The 14,301-nt window shown below is 39.2% G+C and overlaps 1 protein-coding gene across 4 annotated transcripts; it reads left to right on the top strand.

Annotated features, from left to right (window-relative positions):
- Nucleotides 1-1,417: 1,417 nt before the first annotated feature.
- Nucleotides 1,418-14,251, top strand: UBA3 (ubiquitin like modifier activating enzyme 3). 4 transcript variants are annotated; one of them, XM_054281128.1, is made up of 18 exons: nucleotides 1,418-1,461; nucleotides 1,579-1,620; nucleotides 4,341-4,461; nucleotides 5,407-5,487; nucleotides 7,005-7,087; nucleotides 7,759-7,839; nucleotides 8,437-8,480; nucleotides 8,769-8,833; nucleotides 9,659-9,814; nucleotides 9,933-10,035; nucleotides 10,482-10,595; nucleotides 11,399-11,452; nucleotides 11,878-11,914; nucleotides 12,006-12,087; nucleotides 12,589-12,689; nucleotides 12,829-12,892; nucleotides 12,992-13,046; nucleotides 13,477-14,251. In XM_054281128.1, the coding sequence occupies exons 1-18, from the start codon at nucleotides 1,442-1,444 to the stop codon at nucleotides 13,563-13,565; spliced, it is 1,392 nt and encodes a 463-aa protein (XP_054137103.1). In that variant the 5' UTR covers nucleotides 1,418-1,441; the 3' UTR covers nucleotides 13,566-14,251. The 4 variants fall into 4 exon arrangements, with proteins under 4 accessions (XP_054137103.1, XP_054137101.1, XP_054137100.1 ...); XM_054281126.1 differs by having other exon boundaries at nucleotides 1,422-1,472; XM_054281127.1 differs by having other exon boundaries at nucleotides 1,434-1,451.
- Nucleotides 14,252-14,301: the final 50 nt, after the last annotated feature.

Below are 14,301 nucleotides of genomic sequence, written 5' to 3' on the forward strand. Positions count from 1 at the left end.
GGTGTCTTCAAGCTGAATTTTCTGTCTTCACGCTGATCTTTCTCACCTTTTGCAAAGTAACTGATGCCGCCTGATAATTTCGACAATAGAATTTGCCTAATGAAAAGAAGAACTTTGGGTTTCAGGCATTGCGTCAGATTACATCACCTAAATAAATATGCATGAGGAGGGCGGAGAATATGTAGTATGTGGGCGGGTTCACGTAAATTTTACTATATAATAGATAGAACTTTTTACCCCTTGGGGTGTTTGATTTGCGGAAACTTCTGCCTGTGCAGATTAAACAATGTCTCCTTTCTAAACCAGACTCTGTTTAGAGAGCTCCTAAAATGGGCATTAGGGTGACCGTACCTTTGGAGGGAAAAGTTGGTGCCAGCAGCTGTGGTGTTTTGACCCCATGTCCATGTTGGAACACTTGTGTTTTCAGGCTTTCACACTTCAGCCTCCATGGCTTGAGCATCACACAGCACCCAGGGTTTGCTGCACTACCGTGCATCAAAATCCTTCTCCAAATGTAAGCAGTCTGGCTAGCACTTGCTTCTCACAGCTCCATCCCTGAAGGATTTACATCCCTGAAGTTTGGAAACCCAAGACTTGAGCACAGCCCAAGTTAGTCCTGCTCATCAGCTTCCTGGCCTGCACTGTTCTGGTTTATGCCTGGTCCCTGCCCAGGGAATGCTGGTAAGACAAAAGCCATTGGGGCAGGCAGTGACCAGCCCAGTGATCACATTTGGGTTCCAGCCTTCCTGAAGGCTTTAAGGCATCATGATCTCCATACTTTGTCCCTGAGGATGCTCTCCATGGCTCCCAGGAAGTTCTGAGTCTGGAGGAGGCCAGAGCAGCTCTGCTGTGAGGAAAGGCTGAGGGAACTGGGATGGTTCAGCATGGGGTGACCTAATGGTGGCCTTCCAGTACCTGAAGAGAGGCTGCAACAAAGATGGAGAGAGACTATTTACATTGGCCTGGAGTGATAGGACAAAGGGGAATGGCTTCAAACTGATGGACAGTAGGTTTAGATTAAATATTAGGAAGAAATGCTTTCCTCTGAGGGTGGTGAGGCCCTGGCACAGGTTACCCATATAAGCTGTGGCTGTTCCATCCCTGGAAGTGTTAAAGGCCAGGTTGGACAAGGCTTGGAGCAACCTGGGGTAGAGGAAGGTGTCCCTGCCATGACAGGGGTGAAACTGGATGGGCTTTGAGGTCCCTTTGAAGCCAAATCATTTCAGGACTCTGTGACCATCAGAGAGGCGGGCGCAGCGAGATCCCTGGGGTGCGGGCAGGCAGGACGGGAGGGAGCGGAGGTGTCCCCGCCGTGTGTCCGTGCCAGTTATCGCCACTATCGGCTCTGTCGCCGCTATCAGCGCTGCACGGGCCGCGCTAAGCCCGCCGGGCCCGGGCCCGCCCCGCCGCTCGCGGGGCACTGTGGGAAGCAGAGGGAACTATGGCGGATGGTGAGGAACCGTAAGTGCCCTGTATGTGCGTGCTCGGCCGGCCCTGCCCCGGGCCCGGGGTCCCCTCTCCCTCCTCCCCGGTCTGTGTAGCGCGATACTGACCCTTCTTTTATTCTCTCTCTTTTAGGGAGAAGAAAAGAAGGAGGCTAGAGGAGCTGCTGGCGGATGGGTTAGTGCGGGGCTGCGGGCGAGCGGAGCAGGGGCAGCGCTTGCTGGGGCGGGGGTAGGTGAGGGCGAGCCGCAGCCCCGCAGGAGCTGAGGGCTGGGAGGAGGCTGCGGGGCCCGCGGGGGAGGAGGGAGCCCCAGGGGAGCTGCCGTAGGTGGGGCAGGGCCCTTGAGCAGCCCGGGCTGGGGGAGAGGAAGCCCCCGGGGAGAGGAGCGGGGCGGGAGTGGCGGGCTCGCAGCTTGGCATGGTGTGCTGAAGAGCTTGGTGAGGAGAGGGGAAAAGCTGCCTGGCCGGTCAGGGACCTGGGAGGGCCTCTAGGCTAGAAGCAGGTGACTTAAGCTTTTGGCTGAAAATTTAAAATCCAGACTGCAGAACAGTTGTCTCTGCGCATTAAAACTCTTAAAAAACCTACGCACCTGCCTTAAAGGCTGTGAAAATTGAGAAATCTTGAACATCATCTGCTTCCATCCCTTACTATCCCATTCCATTGTGTCCCCTGGGTCAGCAGGCAGGCCTGCCTGGGCTCTGGCAGTGCATGTGTGTGGGGATGGGCCCGCAGCATCCCGGGGCATGTGGGGTGGGAGGGCTGCATGCCGAGTCCCCAAAAGCATGGAGCTTTGGAGATGGGAGGGTGGCAGGGAAAAGTCTGAGCTTAAAGCGATAAAAGGACTGTGGTGCTCTGATGTTTCAAACAAAATTCAAAATGAAAGTAACTAATTGAAATAAATAAGAATGTTGTTGAACTCTTGTACCTGGTCGTGCTGTAACAGCACAACAAATAAACACTTGAGAAAATTGTCTGTGAAATAAAACATAAAATATCAGGTTGAGTTACAGATGTTTTTCAGATCTCCACAATGTCCAGCCCTCTAAAAAATGAATGGTAGGCTAATTGCAAAAGTGAAACTAGATCTTTGTATTTTCATCAATTAGGAAGGGAAATACACACCTAAACAGAAAAGGAGTGCTGCTGTTTAGTAGCTGTTTATAGGGACTATATAAAAGAATTTAAGAACGTGTTCTTAATGTGACCAAACACAGCTTCTACACTCATTTTCAGAAACGCTAAAAACTGTAATATCCATAGAAGCAGTTTTTGTGCTGTTTGTTGACCCATTTTATTTGCTTAAGTCAGTGCTTAATGCACCTCCTGAAATCTCTTTTACAGCAGATGAGGAGTTCTGCAGAGAACCATTATTTACACCATTTCCCATTATGTGAAATATGTGTATTTTCACATTGTTGTGAAAACTGGAGGAGATACAGAAGTGCATCTGAGGTCGAAAGACCCTTATGAATTCAAGTAATTTTTGTAGGTTTTATTTAACTGCTCATGTAGTGAGTAAGTTCCCTCAACAGTTAATGAGGAGAGTTCAGTCTGCAATCAAATTATCATAGAACCCTGGAATGGTTTGGGTTGGAAGGGACCTTAAAGATCATTTTGTTCCAACCCACTGCCATGGGCAGGGACATCACAGGTGAATTATGATTTATTTATTTCTGCAGTTTAGGGAAGTTTTCCCCTGTTACTGAAAATCTTTTGCAGACTCCATTGCCTCTAAGTTCACTTACTTTGGCACACTGTGTTGTCCAAGTTCTGAATTCTGTGAAGATAAAGGAACTCACTCCAGATGTTTTCACCACATTTACCTTTGATTTTGAGATGAGTTTATTGTTATAATAAATTCTGAACATTACCCAAGAGTTATTAGACAAGTGCTTTTCATAGTGCTTCATAGGAGAAAGCAGGTGGAGAAAGATAGGAGAAAACACTTTATCAGTGGTGACACATCCTTTGCTACTCAGGATTGGCTCTTTTATAATGAGCCTAGTTTTATATTAACGTAGAACATAATCATATTTATTGAGTTTCACTTCCCTATTTATTTAATGGGGAAGTAGGTGTTGATCTTATACTAGAACAATACTTGAGAGCTGATTTTGAACTATTCCTGTAAGTCTCTTAAAAATTTAAATCTATATTTCTGTACTATTAAAAGTGACCTGCAAAAGGAGAAAAGGGTATTGGAGTATTTGATGTAAAATTCTGCCTTGAAAATTTAAAGGAAGATAACTGCAAACATTCCTTTTTATTTCAAGTGAGACTGTTACTGCAGACAGGCTTGAGGATACCTGAGAAATGGGGCAGTTCTAATTCCATGGTACCACCTGAGGGTGAAGAACATTCAAGATTCATGTCTTTAAAAAATATTTGTCTAAATAAGCTACCCTGAAGATTCAGAGGATGATGTTGGGGCATGTTACTGTAATTTATTCAGAGCCTCACCATTGCAGTTGCAGACTGATAAGTCTGTAAAAAAAATACAAAAATACAAGACTTGACTGATGAAAAAACAATCACCCTCGAAATTGAAAGGAACAAGCTCTTTATGTGTTTCCTCTTTAAATTGGAGGGAAATAAAAGTAATAAGACTTGGCCCTTTTTAAACTGCAGGTCAACTTTTACTAGTAACAGTTAAATCAGTGGGTTTATTGAAATGCCTGGCTTGTTTTTCCCCTCTGTGCATATTTATATTATTGCTTTCTAGTTCCACAAATAAAACCCACTCATGCAAATACTCATGTGCATAACTTACAGGCATAAAGAATATGCAGATGCATCTGTACAAATGATCAATAATTGAGGTGTTGTTTGCATAGCAAGTTGGAGGTGTGGCTTTTGCTGTGTGATGTTGCAGCTGAATTTACTGTGTTCTGTGCAGAATGGCTGTTGATGGTGGGTGTGGGGACTCTGCAGACTGGGAAGGTCGCTGGAACCATGTAAAGAAGTTCCTCGAGCGATCTGGACCATTCACACATCCCGATTTCGAGCCAGGCACTCAAGTGAGAAAGACTTCATTTCAATCAAGTATCTGTAGAGTGTGTTGCAAATTAATGTGAGCAGGTTCATTAATTGACCACCAGCAGTGTGTGGGTACTGAAGCTGCATGAAAAGCTTGTGTTTTAATCAATTGAACACTATAGTCCTTGGAGATAATGTTGTTGTATTCTTTTTATAAGTTTGTATTTTTAAGTTGTACACTGTCAACTTTAAGCTTGCTGTTACCATATATAAAAAAATAGTAATGTATGAATTATGCTGTTTTTGAGTTTCACATGAAAAATAGCAGCATTTGAATCTCCATTTTTAAGTAATTTGATACAGGGAGGAATTTATTGTACTTGAAGAAATTAGAGTTAATATGTATACTTTGGGAACGGGATAAGGTGTGTAGTAGGGTAGACTATTTTAAATATTTCTTCTGCTTTTCTTCTTTTGTTGTACATTTTGTTTCAGAGCTTTTGGTTGAAAGTATTTTCCTGTTACCTTTTTAATGTACTGTTCCATTATTTATTAGTTGGAGACTGGGGTGAAGCAGAACAGTTCACAGAAAACAGTTATATATTTAACATTTCCAATTCTTTCTGTCCAGCAATGTTGTCTGTATAGATTTATTTTATATAATATATATGTGAAATAGCTGAAGAAGGAAAGCATTATCACCTTAAACTAAATAATAATAAGAGTGGACCTTGCTTTTTTCATGGTCAAAAGTAATATAAAAGTAATATATTGGTATCAGCAAATGTCTTGGTTCTCTCTAAGTGAGGATACAGGAACTGCATGAACTCAACAACTGATTAAAGTCCAATGTGTAATTACTCCTGCAAATGCAAAGCTGCTTTATCTGTAACTCAGTAGGCACTGAACATTTATGGTAACATGTTTGTAAGGGTTATGAAGTAAAGCACAAATTGTATTAATTTTTTGTTTTATGTTTTCTGCAGGCCCTTGATTTTTTGTTAAGCACATGTAAAGTGCTAGTTATTGGAGCAGGAGGGTTAGGATGTGAACTCCTGAAAAACCTGGTAATTATTGTGTTTTAACCCTTTTCTTCTTTGAATTTTCTCTGTTTCTTTTTTTCTTTGACAAAACTGTCTTTTTTAATTAGCTAATTTTGCAGTTCTGGTTGTATATAGCTACTAGAATTTTAAGTTCTAATCAACATGTGTAAAATACATGTTGATACAGACAATAAAGATAAAGAATGCACTGGAAAGGTGGTATTTTCATTTGTTGCATGTTATTTATTCAGCTATCTCAAAGCTTGTCTTGAGTTATAACAAGTTGCTTTGTATGAAGAATAGCCAAAAGTTCATGTGCAGCCTTATATCCAGTCTGATATTGGTGATTTTCCCTAATTACCGGATCTAGGGAAGTGAAGTCAACTAAATGAAGACAAATCATGCTTATAATGCTACAAAGTGTTTGAAATGCAAAAGTTTAATTATCCTGTTAGTGTGGTTTTTATCCTCACAAGCACTCATTTATCTCAGTGTATCAGTGTTATGATCCCATTTGAGTTTGGTAGTTTGGGCTATTACTCTGCTTTCCCATGTTTCTATTTAAGAACAAGGATTTCTGTTGCATGAGATAGCTTTGTTTGTTCAGAAAATGTAAAAGGAAAAGTTTCAAAGTCTTTACATTTAAAACGATGGAGTCTTAAAGGAAAATTTAAGTCATATTTTGTATATCATTCAAATTTTTTAGAGTCACTTCAGAACATCACAGCTCATTTCTTTTCTCCAAACCCCACGTTTTACAGCATTTATTTCCCTTTAACTGCAGTTCACATTGTGTCTTTGTGTGTGACTGATGTTGCTACTTGACCAGATCAGACCCACAATACATTTTTAAGGCAATTTTACTGTAAAGTTATTTCCCAGATGTAGTGATCTCCTGAATACAAATGGAAAGAGGCAGAGCTTCTGTCAGAGGTTCAGTGTGTTCTTAGATAGGGAGGTGATTTTTGTGCTTGCCCTCTCCTTCAGCACTGAATGCCACGAGGAATGCTGCCTTGTTTAGAACTGTGATATCTGGGTCAATAGGCCAGACTCATTTATGTGAAAATATCCCAAACCTCAACAGGAATTTTTAAAAAGCCTTTTAAAGGAATTAAACTTTGTTTTTCCTATTCCTGCCAAGCATGGAAGTGCTTATGGTATTTGATTAAATTCTGTGCTTGTTTAACTCAGTGGGCTCTTTTGATTTACTCCAGCCATGAAGAAACGCTGCAGTTTGCCCTTATAGATCAGCCTACTGTTGGCTTTCCTGTGTTAGCATTAGGTAGTCCAGAGCAATATTGCCTTCAGGAGAGCATTGTCTTTGACTTTGGAATGTTATTAATTCCATCTGTCTGATACCAGCATTAGCAGCCCCACAAACCCCTTTGAACAAAGAATGACCCTGTACCTGTCTGCTCAGGCAATGAGGAGCAAACACAGTTGTTCCTTCAAAGGTTGCTGTTTTGGCATGTGAAGTGAATTCTGGAGCTTTGTGAGCATTTCATTTCCTGTTAAATGAAGCTGACCTTGTCTTTTCCCAGGCACTGTCTGGCTTCAGACAGATCCATGTTATTGACATGGATACTATAGATGTTTCTAACCTTAATCGACAGTTTTTGTTTCGGTGAGTGATGTTTTACATTTTCACTGTTTAACTTCTGGGTTTTTTAAAATGTGCCTAAATAAAACATGTTAATACATTCATTATTTTGGTTGGACAAGAGGTCATTAAAGATTACTGGACCTTCATGTCACAATAGTACTCAGAATTAACTAAAAATTGCATATGGTTTCTTCTTATTTTGGGCTCTGTGGCATGAAGAAAATCAATCTGTGTTCTTGCCATTCCAGTACAGCTAATGACTATTGGAAAAGGTGACACCAAGGAATAAATGCACACAGATTGAGATTTCAGATTTTTCTGGTACCTTTTTCATCCAAGTACAGTGAACAAAAAAAAAAATAATCACTGGATGGTTTTGGTGCTGATAGCCGTAGTTCATTCTAAGACTCTCACATCTGATGCTTCTGGTAACTTTTTCATCCAAGTACAGTGAACAAAAAAATATCAGTGGATTTTTTTGGTGCTGATAACCATAGTTAATTCTAAGACTCTCACATCTGATGCTTTACAGGGATTCTGGAATAGTTTGGGTTGAATGCCATAATATGATCCAATTAAATACATTGTTCTGAAGTAACAATTAGCCACTCAATTTGGTATTGCAATGTATATAGACTGGAAAGACAAAGTGTGCTAAAATCAAGCTTTTGGGATTGCTTGGGTTTTCCCAGAGCGAAGGATGTGGGGCGGCCGAAGGCAGAAGTGGCAGCAGAGTTCCTGAACAGCCGCGTTCCCAGCTGTGCTGTGGTACCGTATCCTTTCACAGGGAGGCCTGAAGGCTTCTGTACCCTAGAAAACTCTGTGGGAGGTAAGAGTATCTGAAGTATTTTGCTGCCATCCTGTTTCTCATACAATAAAGGACACATTCATTCAGCTGGTGAGTTGAGAATTCTTTCTCCGTCCTATTAACATACAGGGAATCTGCATGGGAAAGGCTCAGAGATGATTTTGTATTTTTCCACTGAGTCTTTTTATTCAAGTGCAATATGGTAATTTTCACTGAGATACTGGAATTATTCACCAGAGAGTTTTGAGTAAGCACTGGTAGGAGGCATTAGTTTATAAACAGAGCAGCACTTACTGATAAAGGACTTTGTGAGAGCACATATTTTGAGCTTCCTAAATATTTCACCTGCTGAACTTTGCTGTTTAGAACTATTCCATTGTGCCCTTTACTAGTTTTGTGAGATGTTACAGCTTCAGCTGTGGGAATTTAATCTCAGATCACAGTTTTTTAGGTGTTGTATAGAATTACAGTAATAAATTAGACAATACTTTGGCTTTAGGATAGCAAATAGAAAACAATAAACTTAACTATGAATATATTCCTTTACTGAGCTTGCATTCAGATATTTTAAAAAGATTCAAGACATGGATGAAAGCTTCTATCGACGTAAGTGGCATTTGTTTCCCTGACAAACACCCACAGGTGCTTTGGGGACCCTTGCAGATGTTGCTGCTCACTGCTTTTCCTGGTACTTTGCTGCTAATTATTTTAGTCTTCCACAGTATGTTGGAAGTAGAAGTAACACATAGACAAAATTTGAATACACCTGTGATACAGGCAGTGTGGGGGAGATAGCTGAGCTACAGTCACTGTCCCTGTTATGGACAGAATACTGTGCTTGTCTTGGGAAGTCTGCATTAGTGTAGATTTTGAATAATGTTTTTTTCTCCCCAGAGTTTCATATTATTGTTTGTGGGCTGGACTCTATAATTGCAAGAAGATGGATAAATGGCATGCTGGTAAAGTTTTCAATCTTCTTAATACCTGATTATTGCTTGAGTTTAGATGACTAAAATTAAACATACTTGTGTAGAATGTGTCATGAGAATGAATGAGGGCTGTTGAAACTCACAGCTTTCTGTATATCTGTTTTCTTTCTGTGAGCAGGATGAAATGCAGGCTCTCTTACCTGCCCTTTTCTTGAGAGTGTTAGCCAACACCTGTGCAGTGCCCTGCAGGGATAGTGTCATAGTTAGGTTACATTGCTTGTGGCCTTCTGCAGTCAGCTTTTGAAGGTCAAGACAGAAAGCTCCAGAGCTGCTCTGGATGCTCCCACTGTGAATTTTTTCTTCACTACCCAAACAGTATTTATTATGCTGCAACTTGTAAATGCCATTATTTGGAGGTGCACTGTTACAGAATTCAGTGACCAGAAAATTGGTAATTTTATAATTGTGAATTTGTTTGTAAAACAGTGATCTGGAGTATCTACCTGTATTAAAAAAAAAAAAGGAAAAGACAAAAGCAAAACAACAAGTCACAAATCAAACCTTCAACCAAACCTTCAGCCATTTGTTCTGATGAACTATAAGAACATATATAGCAAATAATAGCATTTATCAGGGGAGTAAGGGGAGGAGGTAGAGGGTGAAGGTGGTTGATAAAGTCTTGTGCACTGACAAATAAGTAGTGTTTTATATACACTTAAAATAAACTGTACATTAAGCATTCAATAGTTGGGTGTTGCTTTAAGAATAAAATTGTAGGATTTTTTTTTCTTCCTGCAACTTGTTTAAAAACCCAAACCAAACAAAAACCAACCCCCCACCCCCTTTCTTTGTTAGATGTCATTTTTGCATTATGAAGATGGTGTCCTGGACCCAAGTTCCATCATCCCCCTGATAGATGGAGGGACAGAGGGTTTCAAAGGCAATGTCCGTGTGATCATTCCTGGGATGACAGCGTGTGTTGAATGCACACTTGCACTTTACCCACCACAGGTAACTCCCCCAGTGAAATTGCCATCTCTTCATATTCCTCTGCCTTGCTGGTTTCTTTTCTTAGTACTACACCTAATGTATGTTGGTTTCTTCTGGTTTTCCTCCCCTGCCCAACCAGGTCAATTTTCCCATGTGCACCATTGCATCCATGCCCAGACTGCCAGAGCATTGCATTGAGTATGTCAGGATATTGCAGTGGCCAAAGGAACAGCCTTTTGGAGGTAATTAATATATTGTAATGGTGCTAAATGAACATTTCTCCTTTTAATTAACTTCAGTTGGGTGTATGCTTTTAATAAAACAGTCCTGACTCTTAACCTTGTGTGGTTCATTGTCATTGAATCTAAGCCTCCTCTGAGCTGGAGATGGATTTTCTCTTCTTGAACTCACTCTTCAGTTCCATATTTGCTCCTGTTTCTCACACTGCACAGTGTCTTTCCTGAATTGAAATGTAACCTGTAACAGCTCTGTAAATTGTGCAGTGATTATAGTTTGTGTTAAAACTAAAGATGTTTGTACAAATAATACTTTGGTTATTTAAAATGTCAAGTTTCAATAGCTTCATGGGGTATTCATTATAAATTTAACAAGGATTTTTTTAGACCAAAAGAATGCTGTGTTTCAGAACTTTTATAATTGCAATTTATCTGTAAATTCTTTACTGTAGAAGGTGTTGCATTGGATGGAGATGACCCTGAACATATACAGTGGATTTACCAGAAGTCTTTAGAAAGAGCATCACAATTTAACATTAAAGGTGTTACCTACAGACTCACCCAAGGTAAGGGGATGGCATTTCACCAAGTTGTGGCATTTGCACCTAGGCTGGATTGGCATTCTTTGTATTTGTTATGACTAAGCTGGCAGCTGTGCAGGGATAATTCTCCTCACCCTTAAAACAGAAACAAGCAGCTTGTTTCCTGTGCCAGCACAAATATTTTTATGACAAATCAGATGTTCAGGCATTCATGATGAATCAGAGGAACCTATCTGGGATAAAGCTGAACATTCTTTTTGCTATTTTATTTTTAACTTGGAGCAGCTCCACAGTTTACATTACATGGTGACCACTCTTGCTGGTTCAAAGAATAAAAACAAAGGGACTTGATTGTCTTTTTTAGCAACATTTTGTGCCAGTTCAGGCTGGTTAAGTCTGTGGCATCTGTTCCTCTCTGCTGTCCTTGCCTCTGTTCACATGCAAGTGCAGTATTGCTGACACTCATTTCATCAGCATTTCAAACACTAACCAAATAGAAAACTCAACTGTCTTTCCTTTGTGCATTTCCCAGTTTAACAGGAAAAGAACAGTTTTAATTTTCCCTGCTAAATGCAGAACACTTGCTTTCAGAGTTTGTTCAGTAGTTCTCTTTGTTTGATACCTGCTTTTTTTCAATGTGCTTGATCCATTGCTAAAATAAAAAAGTGCCCAAGTACTGCAGCAGCATCCCATTATACATGTTTGTTACAGAAGTTCCTGGACACCTGAAAGTACTTTTGGAATCACCCTTTGAAATTATTCTGTTTAAATTAGTCTCTCAATAGAGTTTCTTAGAAAACCCAGAGCTGTATGTTTTGTTTTTACAGGGGTGATTAAACGAATTATTCCAGCAGTAGCTTCTACAAATGCAGTAATTGCAGGTATGCTGTAAGAACTCATTTCACTTCTACTTTACTGACTTGAGAATTTTGTGGGACAAAAAATTTGGAATTGAGAACCTGGAGAGGATAATAGTAAATTTTAAATGTGTCTGGTTTATTCTTACAGTCATATTTCTGTTTTCCATAGAGAAACTGTAAGTGACTGAATAAATGTTATCACTCTGGGAGAGAGCAAAAGCATTTAAGGCTGGGGAGAAAAATTGACACAGTACATAGGCTTGAAACAGTCTCAGATTAGTGCCAAATCTATGGTGTTAATGCACAGAACTACCAGCTGCATTCAGATGTTTATTTTTCTCTTTGTAGATTGTTATACTTGATTGTTTCTGTCACTTTTTGTCCAGCTGTGTGCTGTCTGCATGTCTGGTAGAGCTAGGTGAAGAAATTCTTTTTTCTCATTGCAGCTGTTTGCGCCACGGAGGTTTTTAAGATAGCCACAAGGTATTTAATTTCTTATTAATTAATTAATTAATTACAGACATGATTTCCAGCAGAATGCCATGTATCCACGCTGACATATTTGTCATTACAGTGCATATGTTCCTCTTAACAACTACTTGGTGTTCAATGATGTGGATGGATTATATACATACAGTTTTGAAGCTGAAAGAAAGGTTAGTGCCATTAAAGGCTTGAAGGAATTTTTCCTTGATTTGTTTTTATGCACTTTGTGTGTATTTCTGAACCTCAGTATTGAATCAGTTGGCCCCTAGCACTGAATAATAATATTTCTGAAGCTTTAACAATGGAAACTACAGTGTTACTGGTCTGCTATTTCTGCAAAGTAGAGCCACAAAATAAGATTTTCAAACCTAAGATGACTCATGGGCAGATGATCTAAATAAGAGGTTATGGCAAAAATTGATCTGAAAGTTTGTAATATTGGATTTAATGTCAGATTAAATTTGTCATTCATAAATACTTAGGTACTGTTGGGAGCCAGTCAGTGACAGACTCCAGAAGGAAATGGGTTTTGTCATTAATATTTACAACCATTAATATTTCTAGAGGTAAAATTTCAGAAAAACACAACATAAACACTTTATAGACCTTACTAGCAGCATTTCTAAAATCATCTTTAACCTGATGTGTATTCTTGTGCTGTTTTGTGGTAGGAGAACTGTCCAGCCTGCAGCCAGCTTCCCCAAAACATAGAGATTTCCCCATCAGCTAAATTGCAGGAGATCCTGGATTACTTAACAAATAATGCTTCATTGTAAGTTGCAACCATTCTGAGTAATTTGATAATTTGTTGGTTTATTACTTATAAAAGGTAATTTTAAAATGTGTTTTTTAACCTGATTTCCTGGTTTTGTTTTCTTCTGTTTGTTTGTTTTAAAATGTTTTATATATAGGCAGATGAAATCTCCTGCAATCACAGCAACTATGTATGGGGGAAATAAAACACTTTATTTACAGGTAATCTGAACATACATAATTGATCTTAATATTCTGAATGTGCTTAAATTTACTGAATTTGGAAAAAAAATTGTCCTTTTTTTTTGTTTTAATTTGCAGACAGTAGCTTCAATTGAAGAACGAACAAGGCCAAATCTTTCCAAGACACTAAAAGGTATCCTGGAGCTGTCAGGTGTTGATTTTCAAGTTAGAGAAAGTCAGTTTCACCCCTCTGTATGGATATTTAGGTTTATTTTGCATTATGCAGTAGAATTTGCTTCATTGTCTTTTTACTTTCAATACACATTGAATTTTAGTTTCACATTTCTCAGGTATATTAATTGTTTAAAGGTGAAGTGCAGGCAGATGGACAGAATTTACTTCTGTAAATTTCACACTGTCCAGCAGAGTTTTATATATATTTCTCAACAAGGTCTGTTTCCTGGTTAAATTTGATTAATATTAATTTAGCCAGTAAGCTGTTTGCAGCTTTATTTAATCACATTTACAGTTTGTGAGGATAGCAATTCTAATTTTTTTGGGCTTCTTGAAAAGGCAAAGCACATGGTTTAATTAAATTAATTTAGCTTTTCTTTCTGTTTCAGAACTGGGGCTTGTGGATGGCCAGGAACTTGCAGTTGCTGATGTTACTACACCACAGACTATGTTGTTCAAACTTCACTTTACCACTTAATTTATTCATAAGTAAAGTGCAAATACAGCAAGAGAAGTCTGTCCCCACCTTATAAAATAAACATACTCTGTGGGTGTTAAGGCAGCCTGAAATGTTCCTGTTAGTGCCAGCATGGTTGAAGGTTAGGAAATCTAAATGAATCACCATATTTCAGAATTGTATGTAGAAGCCAATATTTGGTGGATTATATTTGTATAAATGCTTATTCATGTACAGACCTCTGATGTATAGAAATACACTTTTCCCAGGTTTTGCTGTCAAAATGTTCATGCTAATGTACTTTCAAACACATGGAACTTTAAGGTGGCCAAAAGTCTTGTTTTCAACATGTGTGCACACATATATGCAAAGAGATGATGTTTTTAAAAGGAACCACAACAATCTGGTTATAAGTTTAGCACTCCTGAGATTTAACTGAGTCACCTTAAACCAAAGGAAGCAGTAGATTAAAATGAGGATTTCCCTCTTATTTGGCATTGATTTGATCAATGTTATGGAAGCTGTTAAATATGGAAGAGATGGCTTTGTTTACAAGAAACACAAAAGGAGGAAATTATCAACTGTACATGAAAATACAGGTGTGTCTCTTCACTGTCCCCAAGCAGCCATCATGCACAGCATTGCAAAATTATGTTCAAATATCATTGGTGCTGTTAAGGTATTTATTAATAAAAAAATCAGAAAGACACCCGAGTCTGTGGCTTTTCTGTGGACATTCAAGAGCATTTATAACCTC

Source organism: Melozone crissalis, unplaced genomic scaffold (assembly GCF_028551555.1).
Source record: "Melozone crissalis strain CALT ecotype California unplaced genomic scaffold, PUWL_Pcris_2 ptg000029l_1, whole genome shotgun sequence".
NCBI lineage: Eukaryota > Metazoa > Chordata > Aves > Passeriformes > Passerellidae > Melozone > Melozone crissalis.